Source organism: Psittacula echo (genome assembly GCF_963264785.1).
Source record: "Psittacula echo genome assembly, chromosome: 1".
NCBI lineage: Eukaryota > Metazoa > Chordata > Aves > Psittaciformes > Psittacidae > Psittacula > Psittacula echo.
Window position 1 is genome coordinate 89,042,589 of NC_137735.1, and position 21,113 is coordinate 89,063,701.

At 46.9% G+C, this 21,113-nt stretch overlaps 1 protein-coding gene across 1 annotated transcript in view; it reads left to right on the top strand.

Moving 5' to 3' along the window:
• Positions 1–421: 421 nt before the first annotated feature.
• The window catches only part of RBFOX2 (RNA binding fox-1 homolog 2), a gene marked incomplete at its 5' end in the record, with an annotated part of 167,324 nt that continues 146,632 nt past the window's right edge, over positions 422–21,113 (top strand). The window contains one exon of the mRNA XM_080633585.1: positions 422–619. Coding sequence (XP_080489711.1) covers positions 422–619 — 198 coding nt within the window. The remainder of the gene's footprint in view (positions 620–21,113) is intronic.

The window sequence follows — 21,113 nt, forward strand, 5'->3', positions numbered from 1 at the left end:
GGTCGGGGTGCAGCGGGAGGCCCGGGCAGGCGGCCATTTCCCACCACCCCGTGCGCCTCTCGGCGACAACAGCGGCGGCGGGCTGCCTGTGCCCCGCGGTGGCCCCGCCTCCCGCCGAGCCCCACCTCCCGCCCCGCCCCCGCCCCGCCCGCCGAAGGTTGCCGAGCGGGGGTCGTGCGGCTCCGGCGGCCCGGCCGGCGTTTCCGGAGATTGCCGAGGGGCTTCGGCCCCTCCCCAGCCGCCGCCAAGCCCGTGACCAAGGAGCTCCGGTGGGTCGGAGCCCGCCGCGCCCATTGCTCTACTCGTGGCGTGGGGCTCGACCTCCTCCTCTCCTCCCGTCTTCGTCTCCGGCAGCGCCGGGCGTCGCGGTGACAGAGCGGAGCGATCGCGGCGGGGGGCGGCCGGGGCTCCGGCGGCGCGGATGGCGGAGGGCGGCCAGCCCCCGCAGCAGCAGCAGCAGCCACAGCCGCAGCTCCTGGCCGGCGGCGGCGCGGGGTCCGCCCGCGGCGTGAAGCGGGAGCCGGAGCTGGAGCAGCCCATGCCCGGTGGGGACGGCGCCGAGGGCGGCCACAGCAAGCGGCTGCGGACGGAGGCGGAGGCCGACGGCGGCGGCATGCAGGTAGCGGGCAGGACTGGGCCGGGCGGGCCCTCTCCGGCTCTCCTGCACCGGGGCTCGGCGGGAGCGGGGAGGCCGGGTCGCGTTTAATTGCTCTTTGCGGGATCCAGCGCTTTGCTTACGGGAGTGCGGCCCTTTCCGCCGCCGCTGGTACCGGGTCTGCTGCCCGCGGATCCCCGGCTCTCGGGGCGCAGCCTAACACGTGGGGTGGCCCGAGGAGGGCCGCCGCTGGGTCCAGTGCTCCAGGCATCGCCTCCCCTCTGAGGACCCTTGGGAGGCCGCGGTAGTGCGGCTGGGCACGAACACCGTCAGGGCTGTGGGGCAGGCGGGGGTTGACCCTCCCCGCCTCGGGTCTCGTAAGCCATGGGGAGCAATCCCAGGTGCTGCCTGGGAAGGGGAAGGGGGCCGCGGGGCGTCGGGCCGGCGCCTTCCCGCTCGGCCCAGGGCTGCCAGCAGGATCTTGCGTTCCCGCCGTCTCCTGCCTGCACGTCTTGGTCGTCCCCAAAATATTGCTCTTCCCAGGTGCGCTCGCTTTTGTGTTTGTGGGGTGATGCTGCTGAGGGATTTCTGCTTTTCTTTGTCTGGGTGTTGTGCAGGGTCGTTTTGTTGTGGCCGTTGTGCTGGCCTTTTTTTGCTTCTGTGTTTCTTGTGGGGAGTATATCGGAGCTCTTTGGAAACAGCGTAGTTTGTTCACCTGGCCTTGTTTCTCTTTCACCTTCTCTTGGGTTGGTCAGTGTTGCTGATAGTTTCCGAGGGGAGCATCCTGTCCTCTCCAGCATGCTTCTCATCTAGACACCAAATGCTGACCAGCAATCCTCCCTTATTTCCCAGGCTGTCCTCAGTTTGCACGCTCAAGATTTTCCTTGATTATTACTATTTTTTACATAGCTTGCAGCAGGAGGGGTTTGTTTGTGGCTCTGTTTGATGTTCAGCCTTTCGTGGTTGTCCCTCCGCCTCACAACATCACTTTTTTTCCCGGTGTGATGGTGTGGGCTGAATATATTCCGGAGCTTCACATCCCAGTGTTGCTGCTTTGCTCCCGCAAGGGCCAGGGAAAACTGCGCTTTGCTCTTTTATTCCTTGAAGTAGTATCTTCTCCTACACGTAGGTGTCAAGTATGACTCAGACAACGTGTATAATTGCAAGGAGAAAGATGCTCAGTATTGAAGGAGTAGTGCTTATATGTTGTGTCTTGCTAGGAGTTGTGAATGAGTGCATGTACGTGGTGACATGAAATTTCTTCCAGCTCTTTGGAGTTGAGCTGAGGCACAGGTCCTGTGTAGCTACAGATGTGCCAGCTGACCTGCAGTTCATGGTTAAACTGGTTGGTATTAATGAAAACCAGTTGTAAATCAACTGAAAATTGCCCAGGAAGGGGTTTGAACTGTTTTAACGAAGTAGTGTTGTAATTAAAATAAAAGGTAATTTTGAGTGTAGTTTCTGTATATATAAAAGGCTCCCCTCTATATTTGCATCGAGGAAAGCTTGTGTTATCTGTTCAATGAATAGTACAAGATACTGAAATTGCACTGCAACAGTGTCTGTGCACAGCAGTGTGTAATACTGGTAGCAATGGTAGCAGGGATTAATTGTGGATCTTAGTGGAAAGTTGGGTTTTGTTTCCGTATCAAACACTGGCAGACAGTGGAGGAGTGAAACTAGCAGAGTCCACTTTTAAGGCTCTGGTTATAGTCAGTGTATCTGTTCTTCAGATGAGGACCCCCATATTGTAGTTATTGGGTATTTTGGCATCGTTTTAATCTTTATGTGTGTATATATATAGAAAAGATTTTTCAGTCATTTCAGTATAAACCATGAAAATAATCATATATATCTATATATGCACACACACACATACTGTTATGGCCAGAAGTTTCCCTTGACTTTTTTTACTGTTAAAGAGTGTGATTTATTTATGTGGAGATCTTTTCATGGTTGTAAGCAAGAAATACTAAATTTGAAGCTGAACTAACAAATCATATCAGAGCTAGGATAAATGTTCTTTAATGTTTGGGAAAGTTGATAATCTTTATCTAAACATCAAAACATGAGACTGCCTTTCAGAAAGATTTCTGTTCAAATAGTGTATTCTTTTGAAGTACCTTATTTTAGACTTAACGGGTTCTTTTAGTAAATTCTCTGTGTTTAACTGTACATAGTAGGTTCTTTATTCGTCTTCTAAGTATTATTTGATATTCTTTTTCCTCCCTAGAAAAACCAGAGTCTTTCTGGAAGCTGGAAATAGCACCAGGAACTGTTGTACCTTGTTTTTCCTGCAGATCCTGTCAATTTTCTACTTCCTGTTCCAGAGCCACAGGCTGTTGCTGTGTAAACTTGGTGACCTTGTGTCTCTGGGCTGATAATGAGAAATCCCGGGTGCCATGGTTGCCACGATTTCTTCGTTGCATAACCCCTACCTACCAATGTTTCGTTACATGAATATGGCTTGTAATGCTGAAATAAATCATTTAGCTACAGACATTACTATTTCAGTGCTAAAACTAATAGCTTTTGTATTGTCTATTAATATGAAATATAAAAACTAGCCTGCAGGAAGATAGTAACTAGCTAATAAGAATTGGGGGCAAAGTGTGCCTTAAAGCTTAGAGTAGCCCTTAAATTTACTGTGATTCTCGTTTTCTGCTGTCTCAAGCTAGCATGCTCAGACAGCTTATGCAGTTAAGGTTTCATTATCTAATCCATCTTTGATCAGGCCGGATAAACGGTGTTTGGCCAGTGCTGATCTTGTTAGGAGGGTGGTGTAAAGCTGCTTGAGATGGGATTGGGACAAATCGGATCACAGCTGCTATCTGCTTCTGGGCCATATTTCAGTTAGTCGTGGTGTGGGAGGAAAAGGTCCAGCATGAACTGCTGCTTTTTAGTTCCTTTTGGTCCATAAGTGGCAAAAATAAAACGCTACTGGCCAGGAATGTCTCCTGGAAGTATTTGGATATGTCTGTAAGCTTTGGAAGTGAAGGGTCCCAAAGGTACTGCTGCTTTTTAACTGTATAAATACTAGCTTGGTTTCTGTTTGCTGGCTTGGATGAGTTGAATCATTTGGATCAGTCTGCTGATCTGGGTAAAAATAGAACCTAACAGAGGGGAGAGAAAAAAGAAAGTTATATTGGATTAACTCACTTGTGAAACTGCACTGAAATACAGTTGTTGATGCAGCTGTATTTGCTGCTTGTCAGAAGAGGTTGACTGCTTCACAAATGGAAGAGAAAGTACCCTTGCAATTATCTTTATCCTCCTCCGTTCCCTGCAGGATGAAAGACGAGAAATGTTATGGCTAGATGGGAAGTATCCCTTCTTTCCCTTTGGAGCTGCAGACAAGGGTGTAATTCCAGGGTGCTGTCCTGTCTTCTCCACCAAGGTGCTAGAGGTATATCAGCCAGCTTACACTGTTGAAGAAAGTTATTAAAATATCTTCCAGTTCTTTTGCATGAGGTTGAATGATTTAATCAACTCCTCATTTGGTTCCCAAGCTGAATGTTGATTTAACTTTTTAATGGGGCTCTAGGCTGGTTAGTGAATTAAAATTACACCTAGGGGTAATATGTGGTTGGAATTGGATGTGAAGTGTGAACAGAGCTGATCCTTGTTCCTCCTTCACGAATGCCTCGTGTGCATGAATGACGTGTGACCTATGCCTTACCCAGCCTACCTAAACTTTTACTGGCAGCAAGGGGTGGTGTCTTGGTGTGTCATTCAGGCATGTCTGCATAGGGTTAGTAAAGATGACTAGTGGTGTTGAGATCAGTCCCCTGTGACTGAATAATGACGTAATAGACAATAAGTCTTTGCTCTGCAAGAAAATCTGTGATTTCTCTTCCTACCACAAACCAGAAGATGTCCTGTAATACTGTCTACCAGCTCAATTCCTTCCAGAATGGAGACCAGGAACCTTGAACAGCAGCGTGCCACGGAAAGGGAAGAGCGGGGATGTTGCTGGTGCTTCGTGACAGCCAGTGTCCTCATTCAGACTATGGCCCTTTTGTGGAGGGCAAGAAATCAATCTGCTGATAATTTCCAAAGACAGGTTTGGGTTTTACAAGTAAGAGGCTGGCTGGAACTGTAATTTAGAGGGGGACAGTGAATAACAGCTTTTGTGCTGTAGTGGACCCAGTGGAAATCTGTATTTTTAAATCTTACAGAAGAGAACATTTGCTTCCAGTAAATTGTGGGAAAGCAGTGTAATCAGGTTAGCTTTTTCATCCCTCTTATTATTTATGGCATGGCCATCTCGTAAAGACATGCAGAGCAATACTGGGGATACAATATATTCTAGAGAAGAAATAGCATTCTAATTTTTAGACTCTGACCCCTGCCTTGGATCCGGGATGAAGTTTCCTGGGATGCTGTTTGGACAGACTATTGCTGATGTGATGAGACATAATGAATCACCTTTAAGTTTGTTGTTATTTCTGTGTTTGCTTTTGTCCTTTGTGGGTTCTTTTTGAAGTATTTTAGTGTCATGAGTTAGCCCTGACACAGTCTGGGAAGACTTAGAAAATCGCCAGTTCAAAGAAAGCATTTGGCAAACAGACTGAAAGTTGGGATTTTAGAGGTGTTGAGAGCACTTTAATGTTGCCTCTTTTCTTCGCATATTCAAGGGAATGGAAAGCCCAAGTAAAGTATTCTGGATGCTTTTGTACCCCTCCAGGCTCTGTTGGTATTTCTGTTTGGATTTCAGAGGTTTGCGTTTGAAGGTGATGGCCGTGGTTGCGAGGTTGGAAGCTGAACAGAGGTCTGGCTCTACTGGAGATGGTTTCCTTCTGCGTGTGTGTAGGCATATGCTTTTTATTTTTCCTTTTCAGAATTCCCATTTAGAAACATGAGCCTGCTGGCATTTTGCAGAAAGCCTGGGCTCTGCCTTGCACTTTGAAAAGGTTGCCCACCTAGGTGACTGCAGAGCAGCATAGATCTCTTCCAGGCACGTCCTGTGAAATACCCTCTGTCAGCTTTTTGTCCTACTGACCTTGTGAGCGTGGCTCCCACTTGCCCTTTTGCATTGGGGGGGTTCACACCTCTGTTTTCAAACTGTCTCAAAGCAGTGCTGGTCACTGAAGGTTTAGCAGCTGTGTTGCTTTATGCTTTAACGTGGCTGTGCTGCGGGCTTTCAGCGGCTCTGCTGTGATGAAGCTGGTGGCATCAGGAGTACCAGGAAGATGCTAAGTACACAGGAGATGCTAAGGAAGCAGCAGTAGCATAAACTGCTTCTCTTGCACTAGCAGTAGGGAAGCCAAACTGAAGTTGGGACAGACCTGAACTGGATTCTCTGTGTGGTCCATGGCGCCCTGGAGGCTGCTGCTGAAGGACAGACCCTGTTAGCTTGGAAAAATAAAGCCTGTCGCTAGCAGCCTTTGGTTTGCTGCATAGGAGCCTCTGCCCCTTTGGAAAATGTTAGGGGTCGCATTGTTTGAAGGTGTTTTATAACCTGCTCCGTGCTGCTGACTTGTCTCATGGTGTGGGGAAAACCTTAGTTTTCATACAAAGCAAAAGAGGAGGGCAGGTGTTTTGGTCAGCTGGAAACCTCTTTATTTAATTTGCCCATCTTGGGTATTACTTGACCTTTTGTGCATGTGCTTTTGAAATGCAGTGGCTTGCAGGATCAGGGGAACATCTAGAAGTGAAATGAGAGAAGCAATTAGAGGTAACAAGTTCCAGCTCATTGAAGCACTCTGTTGATCTACATTTTTACATTTGTATTGAATGGATGCTGGAGTGTAGCTGTCATGGGATACTTCCAATGTTTAGGGATTAGAGCTGCTTCACTGCCTTTTGGGCCTTAACTGCTTTGCTCTCCAGTAAATTTACTTTTGCCAGCAATCTTCTCTAAATTTGGGAAAATGCTAGTTTAAAACGTGTGTATTTCCCCCAGCATGCTTCCCCCTCCCTCCTCTTCACTTTCCTAAGTGCACCTCCTCTATTATGGGTTGAATTTGAGATGTTTGTAGGAGACAAGTCCAGTGATGCCAGGGGCTGTAACCACACCAGATCCGTGCCACTGTCCTGACCCACAGTGCTCCTTGTCAGGGCTGAGCTGTCCCACCAAGCCGTGGCAGGGCACCTCTTCTGCAGGAGAGCTTTGCTGTTTGCTGGGCTTTACCGAGAAGAGCCTGTTGTAGGTTGAAGTTTCTAGCCCATGTTCTTGGTTCTTGAGGTTTTCCAGGGTGTTTGGGGAGAGGCTTGTGAGCTGTTCCAGTTTCCTTCTTGTTTGGCTTGTCACACATACATACGACATCTATCAAAACCAGGCCTTGCAGATCTCTTGCTGGGATGAAGGAAATGTCCCTATTCATTGCAGTGAGCATGCCATCTTCAACAACATCAGGTTGCCCAGAACCTCATCCAGCCTGGCTTTGAATGTCTCCAGGGATGGCACATCCACCACATCTCTGGGCACCCTGTGCCAGTGTTTTACTGCCTTCATTGTGAAGACTTTTTTCTTCACATCCAGCCTGAATCTCCCCTCTTGTAGTTTAAAACCATTACCCCTTGTCCTGTTGCAACAGGTCCTGCTATAAAGTCTCTCTCCTTCCTTCTTACAGGTCCCTTTAAAGAAGTGAAAGGCTGCATGAGATGTCCCTGGAGTCTTCAGGCTGAGCAGCCCCAACTCTCTCAGCCTTTCCTCACAGGAGAGCTGCTCCATTCCTGTGATCATTTTTGTGGCCCTAAATGATTGGAGGGATGTTGGAAGGGTTGTATACCCAAGTCCCCTTGTTCAGTGAGGGGCAACAGCTGAACTTGGGCTGTGTCCTGCAACTCTTTGGACAGAGCTGTAAGCTTTGGCGGTTTCTGCCGGCACAGTTGGTGTGGCATTGGTGTTCAACAAGCTATACCACTGCTACCTCCTAACCTTTGGGGTGTGGGCAGGCTGTACTTGTGATTCATACTGATTAGAAAAGAGGTCATAAGATCTTTTACTTGCATCTCTTGGATGGGACAGTTGGATTTGGTCTGACATGTTTTTGAAGTGGCTGTTGTGTTCCCAGGGCTGTTGCTTGTGTCTGTCTAGGAGAGTTCGTTGTGCAGGAAGACTGGGTGCTTTGCTTCAAGGAGTGTGGTCTATAAGCAGTTGTTGCTTTTTTTTTGTATGGCTTTCTGGGGTTTTATCTGCTCATAATTGCCCTGGTAATAATGCAGGTATTAGCATAGACATGGGGAATAACCTGCACCATTTAAGGGGGGGTGAAACTCCAACGTGTTAAAAAGCACTTTTTACCCTCTGGCTGTATGTAGCTAAATTTCCTTTAATAGAGAGGCTAAAGAAACAACCTTATGTGGCATTTCTGTGTGTGGCAACTATCAAAATATTATCCCCAGAGGCCTTTGGGGCCCTGGGATCTGGATCCCGCGCAGGTTTCTTCAAGGGACGGTAGTGTGCTCTTCTAGCTGAGGTTTTCTGCACAGCTCTCCTCCTGCTATTTCAGTAGGAGATTCTTGCAGACACTTGGGGTGATTGTAGCTGTTGGGGGTGATGCCCGGGAAGAAAATCCCACTAAGGCATCACTTAAAAGCCCTGATTTAGTTCTGCGTGGGCTGAGGAGAGGCTGTAGATGGGATCTTGGACCTATAATTTGCTGCCTGCGGTTGAGTTCCCTTACCCGGAGAGGAGTGGGAAGGTTGCTTTTGCCTCCCTGGGCAGGCAAAGTGGGAGAAGGCTGGGCTCTGCCCTGCTGCAGAACTGGATGCCTTCTCCCTGGACCCCATGTGCCCTGAGCAGCTGCTGTGAAATGGTGCTTATGAGCCATTTCTGCCCATCTTTCTGGTTTTTATTCTGTTCTGTGGCTTTGCTTCCTTTTTGTGGGAAGAAGAAATGAGAGGAAGTGTGTGCATTAAGGAGTTTCTACATTACCCTTTGTACAATCTTGTCCTGAAGAGAAGGTTCATCAGAGGCCTCTTATCTATTCTTATCCTTCATGTTAAAAGCCCTGCATAGCCTTGGAGCAAAGCTGGACCAGGATGGAGTATGTTTTGTAGGTGCTTCTCCTTCCCTGTAGGCACGAGTTCCTCTCGAAGCTCAGATCTGGGGTGACCTGAGGCGGTTCCCAGGATTAAAGACCGCTTTCTTTAAGTGATGCTGCTTCCACTCCTGAGTGGGACCAGCCATGCAACATGGTGAGATGCAAGGGTATGCTCAGGGAAGGAAGCCTAGGCTTCCTGTGGTGTTGCCACATCAGACTGAACTGCAGGGCAATATGAAGGAGGTGGAAGCTGGCAGCGTTGTAAGGGCAGATGTCCTGGGACTGGTGGGATGTACAAGAGCAGGAAGCAGGCGTTTGTGTGATGTTGGCCTCAGGAATGACCCAGATCGTGGAGGAAATATGAAGCAGTAAAGCATACACATCACTTCTGCTGGTTTGATGGGATCTTGGGCAGCCTGCAGAAGTCAGTTGACTTCTGAAGCTTCTGTCCGTCCTGTTACTTGATTTGTCCAGGAGTGCAGTGTGTGTGAAGATGCAGAATATCTTCAGAATATGTCTCAGTTTTAGGAAGAGGTGTGTTCTGCTATGGCAGTGCTGTGGGAGTTGGTGTTTGTCCTGGGTGGTTTAAAGCTGCTGGGTGCTGTCTCCTCAATGCACAGGAGTGAGGAGACAGAGAATGTGCCAGAGTGAGAACCAGTGCAGCAACAGACTGCAGCCAAGGGAGATATAATACGTGGTGCATCCAGCATGGTGGTGGCTGGAGCTCAGACCCAGCAAGTGCCCAGCGGGAGGACCTGACAAGAAGGCACAGTGTGAGGTCTTAAGAATGTGGTTGTACATTTTATGTTTTTAGAGATGACTTCATCTCCATAAGTGCATCAAATGGGTAATGCTTGCTGCAGTGCTATTATATCTAGCAGGAGCTTGGTTATCAGTTAAAATGGGTGTGAGGTCAGGCTTTGGGCTGAGTGCTATTCAATATTTCATTTCTTCCTTTTCATCTCATGTGTGACCCCAAACCGAATTTACTGCAGATAATCTAAACCTTGCACTGAATACAGAACTATCAATTTTTAATGGTCTTTTCTACAGTACTTACCAATGTAGTGTGGACGCTTCACAGATAATGATGGTCTTATTTTTGCTGTTTTCTTGAGAGGTAGAAAAGGTATAATATACCTTTTGAAATGGGGAATTGAGGTGCTGTTGATAACACTAGTGTTGCAAAAATCTGATTGACACTTGCAACCTGATTGATTTGTATTTCGTATTGTAGCTGCTGGGGTTTTGGTGATGTCTAAATCCTTGATCTACAGCTCTGTATAATTTCCACTGTGTATATGAGTAACTACCACTTCCACAAGCTGATGCTTAAGTATGTTATGTTGGGCAAATATAAAGTGATGTGAAAAACAGTGGAAAAGCTTGAATTAAGTAACTTGGTCACCATCATAGCAAAATTTCACTTGGAAGACGGGGTTTGAAATCTCACTTTTTAAGTATAGGGGATATTGCTTGTCTTTAATGAGAAAACCATTTTTGTTTTACCTTCTCTTTAATGAGAAAACCATTTTGGTTTTGCCTTTTGGTTTCTGCAGCTGTTTTTCCTGGTTATAACACAGCACTTCCTAGGCTTGAATGAAGCAGGAGTTGGGGAAAATACAGCACATAAGCCTGATTTGTGGTAACATCCATGCACATGAGGAAACAGGGTGGAAGTTGTATGGGTGGCTGTAACTGATGTCTTTAATCCACAGTCTTGACTTTTGCAATTGAAATGCTGTTTCAGGAGAGAAAGTAGCTACCATGTCTCTTGAGATACAAGCATGTTTCTGTCTGTTGCCAAGCAGAAACCTGCTGTGTGGGCAGGAAAGGCAGGAAGTGGTTCCCGACCCGTTCCCTGTGCTGGCTATGTGGGGATGGTCCACTCTTCCACTTTCCTGGGGACATAGGTCTCAGCATGGGTACTTGGGATAGTGGGGAGGAGAAGGAGGCAAGCTAACGCATGTTTTGCTAGGGAGGGGTTGTGACACATCTGGGCTGCAAAACATTCCTGCTACTTGGGATTCTTGGGTGAAAAGTACTTGGGTGATTGTGGTATCTGCGTCCTTTTTTTGAAGAACATTTCCCTAATGCATCCCATTACTGCCTGGTTTTTATTGCTTGGGTGTTTGGTTCTGTTCTTTTCTTAGCTGAGTACAGCACTGAGAAGATGGGGGGTACCAGAAATGTTCTGTACAGCTGGGGTTCTGCCATCTGCAGAGTCCTGGACAAGAAGGCCAGGATGTTGGACTAAATGCTCTATCTTGTTGCCAGGATTGTCAGACTACAACACTGGAAGTAGTATAAAGCTGTAGGGAAGAGTAGGACAATCCATCCCACTGCTTTTTCTCAAGAGAAGGTAAACACCAACCTGGCAGTGCCACCTTTGTGCCTCTGTGTGTTCAAGGAACTCTTGTTGCCTTGAAACTAGGGGAGGAGATGAGGCTGGAGGCTTCCCAAGTGCTCACACAAATCCAGTGGAGACCTGGCACCTGCTAATGTCACCACTGGGATCCAAAAGCTTTTTCTCTAAATTACCTTTATACCTAAGTTCTTCCTGGAAACTTCTGACTTCTTGGGCTGGTCAGATTTCCGTACGAGTGGTGATCTGCAAGCCAAATACCTCATGTTGTGAGAACTGGGCTGAGAGGTCACAATCACAAACACAGCGGAGGCACAGCTATGGCTTGCCAGGCTGGGATGGATTCAGCAGAAGGTGAACAGTGCTGTCTAGGTGTTGGCTGAACGTCAACTATGGGCGGCAGAAAGCTTCAGAGAAGAGGAGAAGATGAATTAAAAAGGAAATGGACCAACTGTGGATTTTGGTTTTCAAATAAAGGGAATTACACTGGAACTTAACTCTTTCTAGTGTTTCCATGTGTTGTGTTTACTCTCAGCCAACAATGAAGCACCGCAGAGCTGCTTGCTTACTCAGATACCCTGTTCTTCCCCTGTTGGGATGGAGAAGAAAATCAGAAGAGTAGAAGTGGAAAAACTTTTGAGATAAAGACGGTTTAATAGCTAAAGCAAAAACTGTACATGCAAGCAAAGCAAGCCATGGAATTAATTCACTATTGCCCATCGGCAGGCAGGTGTTCAGCCATCTCCAGGAAAGCAGGGCTCCATCACCCAATGACAGTTACTTGGGAAGACAAACACCATCACTCCAAACGTCCCTCCTTCCTTTTTCTTCCCCCAGCTTTATACACTGAGCATGATATCATATCGTATGGAATATGCCTTGGATCAGTTAGGGTCAGCTGTGTCCCTTCCTAACTTCCAGTGCACCCCTAGCCTGTTTGCTGGTGGGGTGTTGTGAGGTGCAGAAAAGGCCTTGACTCTGTGTAAGCACTGGTCAGCAGTAACTAAAACATCTCTGTATTATCAACGCTGTTTGCAGCACAAATCTCAAACATAGTCCCATACTAGCTACTCTATGAAGAAAATTAATTCTATCCCAGCCAAAACCAGCACAACATCTGTCCATCCCTTCTTCCAGTCCCAGTTCTGACCTGTGAGTTAGTCTTGGCCAAGAACTGGACTATTGTGGCGGACCTGGATGTGGTGAATGGGACTGAGACTAGGATTTCAGTATATGTTGTCTGACCAAGTATCTGATATATATGTGTGTCTCTCATATATATATATTCATATGTCTGTGTGTGGCTATGGCAGGAAATTGAAATGATGCTTGTAATTAGGTCTGGGGTTTTTCTTGTGTGCCTATGTCCACTGATTGCATCATTCCAGAAAAGGCTTGTTGTGTTTTACCACCTTGCCTGATCTTTTCTGTCTTCTTTCAGCAAGAGCATGATGTGGTCAGTGCCAAATACTGCAGATTCAGAAAAATAACTTTTCTCTGTCCATAAATCACAAATTAGCACCATTAAGAATTCTCGATGCTTCATGTTCTATCCTGAAACTTCTTTGACTATGGGGTTGGGAACATATCTGAGCCCTTTCAGCTTGAATGTGACCCTTGTATAGGTTCTCCTGGGCATGGGTGTTTCCCATGGGGAAGGTGTTGATTATAATAGGTGGAGATGCTGTGAGACTCTGTGTGTGTGGGTGTGTGTGTGTTTGTTCTCCTTCTATTATTCAGAGCTTAAAGGAGTGAATAAGGATTCCTTCTCTGCTGATTAGCGAGTTGATGTTTTCATCTTGGGTGATATAAGGTATTCCTGACTGCTTTGCATACCAGGAGGAGCATGGGTTGGATTGCGCGGCTTGGACCACGATTCCTTTAAGGACTAGGAATTCTTTGATGAGTGATTACACTTAACTCTGGGCTGTTAGTTGATGGATGTAGATGGAGCATGTCCATGCTGCTTGGGAAGGTTTCCTTAAATAGGCATGACCTTTCCAGTGAAAACAGGAAGATAGTTTTTGCGTTGGGGTTTTTTTTTTTTGAGCTTGGTGTTTGTCTCATTTTTGGAACTCATGATTACTGCAAGCATTTACCATAGAAGTAGCACACAGTCTTGGTAGCTTCATGGGGCAGGGTTTGGCAGCTCTGCTGGAGTTTGATATGGAGATTGGCTTGCTTTGCACTGCAGCATTTATTCTTTCTGTATTTGTTCCATCCTTTCTGTACCAGCTTCTATTTTTTGCCTTGGTGGTCTGGTTCTCCTTCCTTATCATGTTGGCATCTGAAAATCAGAGGTATCTGTATATATAGGGAAAAGACTAGCCAAGTCTGTGTATTTTAACATGTAGGTATGGAATGGATACTGCTTCACTAAATCTCATTCATCCTATGATCAAAATGTTTCTGTTGGGTTTTAGTATTTGTTGGTGTGGGGATTGCAGGTGAGTTGGGAAGAGTGGTCCAGTCCTTTCAGAATGAGGAACCTGCTGCATACAACATGAATGTGGTGACAGACTGCCTGAAGTAGTGCCTGCCCCTGGCCAGCCCTTGGAAGGTGTAGCAGGAGATGACTGAAGTTTTCCAAGATGCCTAGTCTCAGCTATTTTGTCACTGTTGCTGACAAGGCATAAGCAAGCTCCTTTTGTAAACTCTGCTCTGTGTTTGTCTCTGAGCATAAAATCTCTATGCTTGGGCTGCCCTATCTTTTGTAAAGTGTTATGTGGGGGTGCTTCTCTTGGATTTGGTGCTTGATAAAGAAATGATGCAAATACTCTGGAAAAGGTGTAGTACAGTGGACAAAGCCTTGATGACACAGTAGGATCAAGTGTGTTGTTTGGTTTGTTTGGCTTACTTGATCCTCAGGGTTAGTCTGAAGTACATCTTTTGTGTCCATTCTCCTGAGCAGTTTCTTATTCTAGGTCACTAAATTCTTGAGAGTTTGCAGTTAAGATTCAGAGGTTTGTAGATCTGTCTGGTTGATTCTGGGATTAGCAAATTTTACTTTTGTTTCCAGAATATGATTTTAAAGGCAGTCCCTAAACCTCTAGGCCCTTTGGGCAGGAGTAAATGTGTGGCATTGTTCCCCTTCCATGGGTGAATTCCTACCATTGTAAAGCTTTCTCTGCCTCTGACTTCCTAGGCAGGATTTTGATGATGAATACAGTCACACAGAGTAGTGGAGAACTTCTTAATAGGTCTCTTCTCAATTTTAATTCCTAGGTAAGTGTTTTTCTGTCTTGTATGGATTTCCCTGGGGTGCCAAGGCTGTTGGATGGTTAATTTCACTTGTATGGTTAGCTTAATTCTCCGAACGATCTTCTTATCTATAGATGGCATAATGTTTGTCATGGAGGCCACTATTTCCAAGGAGATGCTAGAAAAAGTTTGAATTTGAAAAATGAACTTTGCATGGGCTGCATTTGAACAAGCATACTGCGAACACGGCAGTGGGAAGGGGGACGGGACATGGTACCACTCAAAGGCTGCTCTGTTTCAGGATGGTGCTGTCTTCCCTGTGGCTTGAGGGGGACTTTGATGACCATCTAATGTTAAGTTTACTCGAAGTTGGAGTTGCTGAAAATGTGTCTTGTCAGAAGCTAATTCAGTATGCTATGCATGAAGGGTATCAAAAAACCCCAGTGTGCCTGTAGGAAACTTTCTTTTGAGTTGGAAGAGTTTAAACAGTAAAGATATGAAATGTCTGGTAGGAAAATTTCCTCTTCCTTGCATGGTTAGCAGTAATAACCAAGAGCAAATTATACAGTGCTGTGTTTAGAGCCCTCTGATAGTATTGTCATGGCTTCTGCTTCTGTTTACAGATTTCCCATGTAGCTGAATTAAATTAACAAGGCTGGTCAATTCATTGCTGCTGTGTTTAACCCCCTGGGCAGCAATGAATCTGGCAAGGATGGAGCATCATTTTCACATACTGCTTGGAAAGGGAGGATGTACAGCAAAATGAAGTAGTGCTATTGCTTGGGGGAGAGGTTCACAGTCACAGCTCTGGTGTCGGATGAAGGGAACAGAGAAGGATCACAGCAGTGTTTTTCCTCCACTGCTTCCAGTGTGGCTCTGTCACTCGTGAGTTAGGTAGCATGAGGTGTTTTTGTCATGTATGGGCTAGCCAGAGACTAATGTATCCACAGAGTTTGTTCAAGGCAGATAGCATTACAGGTATCAAAACAAATCTCTTGGTTTTTGTTCATAGATTTAATCCATTGTTTTTAGTAGTTAAATATCCGTGCGTTCTTTAGCCTACCCTCTGTTATAGTGGATTTGAGCCCTTCTTAAATCCTAATGCGTTTAATTGCATAGCATTCATGTTAGGAAAAAAAGCGTGGTGCAAGGTAATGCGCAGAGGAATGAAATGTCTCTACCAGGCTACCTATGGAGGAGCAGAAATCCTGGAGCACTGGATTCAGTGAGCCATCCTTCTTCCCCTAGTTTCAACTGAGTGGCTTCCTAACTTAATTGCTGCCCATTCTCTCTAAGGATGGTCCTTGGAGGGTGTTGGGAATGCATGGTGAGCTGCATGCTGCTACCATCTTATGCAGCGTCAGCTTGCTATGTTAACAGAAGGTAGGCTGTGCAAATGTTTTAACTTAACTACAACATCTTTCTATAGCACCAAAATTCACTTAAAAGTAAACAGATATATGCATCTGCATTCTGTTGTTAGAGATATTTAGTATTTTCTTTAGACTTGTGCAGAATAGGTGGTATGGTGGAAAAGGTTGTACAGAATTCTCCCATGAGTGTCTGTAGCCTGTGAGACTGGGGTGATACTATGGGTTTAGCCTTGCAGCCCATTTGGGAATCTGGGCTTCACCATGCCACACTTGCTGCTCTTGTTGTTTGCTTCAAGTTTTATGTGGAATTTGTAGATAGTTGTGCTGTTTGCATAGCAGAAACATCCTCTGTAGCATCTGATGAGTGGATGACCAACACCTGGTTAAACCAAAGGTTCAAAAGGCTTATTGGGAGGAAAAAGAAAAAAGAAGAAAAAAAGAGGTATTAAGTTTATGCTCTGCAAATGTTGTATCAGTACTACTGAGTTAAGCAGCGTCAGGCCACCTGATGTAGGTTGGTCTGATAACACCCCTTTGTTCTGGGCCACAGGAGCTTGTGTCCATGGTGTATCTACAGTAGACACAGCCCCTATGTAGTGACTCTATTTTGGGGTGCATGGTGTGAAACCTTACCTCGAGGCTACGCTGACCTGATAGTAAACAGCTGCTGAAAGAAGTGATCCTTTCCCCCCACTCTCCATTTGGTTCCGAGTTTCTTTTTCATGATCTCATGGAAAATGAGTAATGACAAAGAGAAGGAGTATCACTAAATTCAGCCGCCTCCACTGTGGCGGATGTTGTGCCTATCTGCCTGCTAGGTCATGTTTAAAACGAGGGTATCAACTGTGAAACCCCTGTTTACTCGGAGAAGGGTGTGCTTTCTGGATCCTACTTTTTGGAGTAGTTAATCTGTAACGCACAACTTTGCTCTTGGTGTGCAGCAATTGCATCTTCCAGGGTAATTTACATTGATGTGCAGGTTAGCCTGAGGTATCTCAGGCCTGACCTCAGTGCTGTGGTGCTGGGATCGAGGGACACAGGACACCAGCTGCTACTTGGGGAGTTGGGGTGTCCTGAGGGGCTGTGGTATGCTGGAAGAGTGCACATGCCAGGAAAGTCCTGCCGGGGGGTGTGCTTGGGAGGAGGGAAGGTGCTTGTAGAAAACCATAGAATAGTTTGAGTTGTAAAGGACCTTCAAAGGTCATCCAGTCCAACCCACTGCAATGAGCAGGGACATCTTCAACTAGACCAGGTTGCCCAGAACCACATTCAGCCTGGCCTTGAATGTCTCCAGGGATGGGGTGTCCACCACCTCTCTGGGCAACCTGTGCCAGTGTTTCATCATCCTCAGTGTAAAGAATTTCTTCCTTGCGTCCAGCCTGAATCTCCCCTCTTATAGTTTAAAATCATTACCCCTGGTCCTGTTGCAACAGGCCCTGCTAAAAGGTCTCTCTCCGTCTTTCTTACAGGCTCTGTTTAAGTACTGCAAGGCTGCTCTAAGGTGTCCTCGGAGTCGAGTCTTCTCCAGGCTGAATAACCGCAACTCTCTCAGCCTTTCCTCACAGAAGAGCTGCTACATCCCTCTGATCATTTTTGTGGCCTTCTGGATCCTCTCGAAGAGGTCCATATCTTTCCGTGTCTTTTTCATATCTTCCCATATATTAGTAGCTGAGGCCATGACAGGTGACCCCAGACGGTGAGGGGCTGAAGTAAACCAATAAATCAGCAGTATTTTTCTCTGTGTGCATGCACAACAACGATGGCAAAACTTTTCTCCTTAATACTGATCTTTTTTGTTTCTTAAACAAGTAACTGCATGTTGACTTTCTGGAGCCCAGGAGACTCAGAGAATGACCTGAGAGTAGACTCTGGTAGTAGTGTAGAAGGAAAAGCTGTTGAAGAAGCTGAGTTGCCTCTGCTGTCCCTTCAGGAAGGAAGGTGGCATCAAGTGCTTGCTGTTCCTGTCTCTCTGGTGCTGAGAGACGTACAGCACTGTGTACGTTGACATGGCACACTGTACCCACAGTGCAGCTGCACATCACTTTTGTCACTCGGGCAGGGACAGTAGCTCTTGCGAGGAGAGCCCTTTGCACGTTTAGTGCCACCACGTAGCTGTTGACCTCTCTCCCACACTGCTTGAGGGGTGAGCAGTTGCCCTTCCATCCTGCAGAGGAGGGGGATAAACCTGTGTTGGTCTGTGGGGTTTCTCCCATTAACCCATGCTTTCAGCCCTGGCTGTGTAGCTGGCGGCAGGCCCTCTTCCCTCGTGTGCCGGCACGCGTGTGCTGCCCTTGAAACCAGACCCAACTTATTAAAATCATTGCTGGTTGCCATGGCAGCTGTTGTCGCTGTGGGCTAATAGGAAAGGCAATTACTGCTGCATGCTGGGGAATGTGCGGGGGGGGGGGATGGGACGGGACAGGAGGACAGGAGGCTGACTGCGTGCTGATGAGCTGTGTGACTGGTAGATGGTCTGTCATGGTGAGCAAGCGGCAGAGGAGAGAAAGGCCGGAGATGCCCTGTAATGAGGTTTGGCCAAATATGCTGTGTTTCCACCTCCTGGGCAGGCTCACTGAGAGATTCCCGCCCTTCCTTTGATTGTCAAGGGGAGCCTCGGGGTTGAGGTTCTCATTTGCAGCTGGGCTCAGTACAGTGCTGCTCAGTGACTCTCAGCTGGGCCAGGAACTGAAATGGGGAGATGGAAAACTTTATACACATTGAAGATACTCACCTGGCCCCTTTCCAGCTGCTTCCTCTCTCTAAATATTCCTTCTCGGCTCTTGGCTGCTTCCTGTAGGTTGAAGGTTGTGATATAAAATAGCTCCAATTTTCTTGGAGTGAGAAGAGTTGGTTATAAAAACTGAGGTCAGTTTTGTTTCAAGATGCTTTGCTGGTTCTCAGGTGCTGCTGTGTCAGTATAAGGCTGACATGGTCCATTTTATGATGGACCCCTGTGTATATCCGTGCCTACCTGCAAGTGTTGTGTGGTTAAGTGGCAGATGTCACCTTTTCATGGTTGTCAAAGTTTAAAGCTAAAGGGAAATTGTATCCTTCATCTTTTTTTTCACTGAATTTGGGCAGTGTGTGCCCAAGCAGTGCCAGTACTGTTTGTGCCCAGTGCAAAAGTGAGGAAAAAACAGGAAACACTTCATAGTGAGGAGCTTGTAGGAAAGAAACAAATTCCTTGAAAGATTTGAGTTGGGAAAGTAGGTGAGAGCTGCAAGTCTGCTGCTCCTGTAACAATTCAGGGATACCAAAACCTGCTTTGACAGAGCCCTGCACCCCCAAATCACAACCCTCTGTCCCCTCCAATTTGTGCTGCTTTTCTTTTCCCTTGTGCTAGGAAACAGCCTGAGACGTTGCTGCACAGGAGCTCTTCCATGAGGCCCTCTCTGGCCAGCAAGAGGCACATCACATGAGTTTCTTCCAGCTTCTGGAGTCCATCACAGTGTCAGTGAAGCTAAAATGATAGTCCCCTCTGATGGGGAGACAGACCCAGGGAGCCCGGGAGAGAATGCTTGTGGTCAGATCAAGAGGGAAGTGAGAAGAAGCGTTTGCCTTTTGGAGCAGGCAAGATCTGGACCTTGTCTGAATTTTTCTCCCTTGTTTTGGTTGATGTCCCAGCAGCTGCTTGCAACTGCCCTCTGTATCGTGCCCCATTGGGACAGCAGCAGTGACTCACGCGGCTGAGATGGTTTCCGCAGCCTGTGAGAGCCTGGCTTCCCAGGGAGCCGTGGCACCAGGAAGGGGAAGGTTTCTGGTGTGTTTGATCCCTTGGTAAAGATTACTCTGTGTCTGTTTAATTAGCGACTGCTGCTTTCTTCACTGGCGTACTAAATATAAATGGAGTAGCTGGTCTAATACACTCGAAGTTGCAAATGTCAGGAGTCAATAGCTTAATTTTCCTCTTGCCAAATCTGATTTGTCTTTAAGTACTGCTGCTAAATCTAATGGTGCAGTAATTCCTGTTTGTTAAAAGGAATGGGAGATTTAAGACTGAGAGGGACTTCAAACTCTTCTCCTCCCTCTCTCATCCCACTTCTGTTTACAGAGGAAGAGCTGCTCATTTGCAGGTGTTTGTACAGTATGATCTGAAGTGTCAAAAAGCTTGATCTAAATACGCCATGTGCTAAGCTTGTATTCAGCTGAAGTATAGCTAAGGCTTTCTTTCTGCAGTTGTTTTTTTGGGTGCAGGTTTGTACATTCCAAACATTACCTTTGTGACAGTCAGCAGAGTGCCAGAAATGTTTAAAAGCATTAGAGATGCAGCGAAGATAAAGAAGCTGCGGCTGAAGCCCAGGCTTGTGAGGATTTACTTGGGGCTTCATATTCGATTTGGGATTCTTTGTCTGCTGAACCACAGTCTAAGTCCTGGCAGGCCCCAGGGAGATCTGTAATGGGACAGACATCTGTGCTTAAGATGCCTTGCCCTGTCCGTCTGCCTGTGTGGGAAAAAGAGTAGGTAGCAAATGAGAGATTTCTTTTTCTTTTTTTCTCTTTTTTTCCCCTGGGGCTCCTGCTGAGCACAGTGGACCTGATCTACCTCCATCTGCTTTGCCTTGTACAGTGCCATTGTACATGCTGTTTGCTTGAGCGTGTCCACAAGCTGGAGCACGATGCCCGGGAAGTGGTCACTGGACAATGCTGGTGCTACCACCTTGTAAGTGCTCTGCTCCAAATCAGTCTGTTGGAAAAGTCCTGGAGAGCAGAAATGATGGGGCGAGCTCCTCATGGTGAAGAGTGACTGACTCAGTGCTGTTAGCAGCCGCCTGGTATGCGGCGAGGCTCTGCGCTTTGCCGTCGGCTGCTGAACTGCTGTTTGTTCATGCCCTGGCTGATGCAGCGTGCTTTTGTTCTGGCTGGTGGGATAATGTGGAGTACCTGGTTTGGGGGCAAAGCAGACTGCTGGGCTGGAGGAGGAGGGAGCACAGTCATTACGTGCTGGCAGCATTTTTGCCATGTTGCATCATGTGCTGGGGAAGGGATTCCTTTAAAATGGGAGCACCTGGAACATCAGGTTGATCTGCCAGGTCTCTTCTGGCCTCGAGACTTCAGGCCTGGCACAGCAGTTTCAGCATAACATGTGATTTTGTGGAAAAGGGAAGAAAGAAATCCAGAGATACTTTCTTGAGGTGTTCCCATTCCCAGTGATGGCAAGATAAATTGTTTCTGGTGTGGGGTGGATTGTAATCTGTGTCTGTTCTCAGTCCGGGTGGCGGAGGCAGAGACTCTCCCCAGTGTTTCTGTGTGCTCTTGGTCATCAGCAGACATTACTGATGGGCACAGAGAGCTTTTTCCAAGAGCTGTTTCCTATGTTGCATGATGCAGTGTTGAGTCAGTAAGCCTGTCGCTTTGAAGGCTGACATTTTTCATATCCCCGACACATTTTTATTGTCTTCCCTCATCCCTTTTTTCCCCTCCCTCCGCAGCTTTCCCTATTTTTGATAGACTAATCTAACATTAGCTTTTCCTAGGGCAGAGTGGTGGCTGCGGGAGATTAGCCTACATCCTCTTCTGCTTTAAGCTTTGGGAGCTGGGCTGATGGAGAGCACATGACCCTCCCAGTGGCTTTTCCTTCCTGGCGGCGG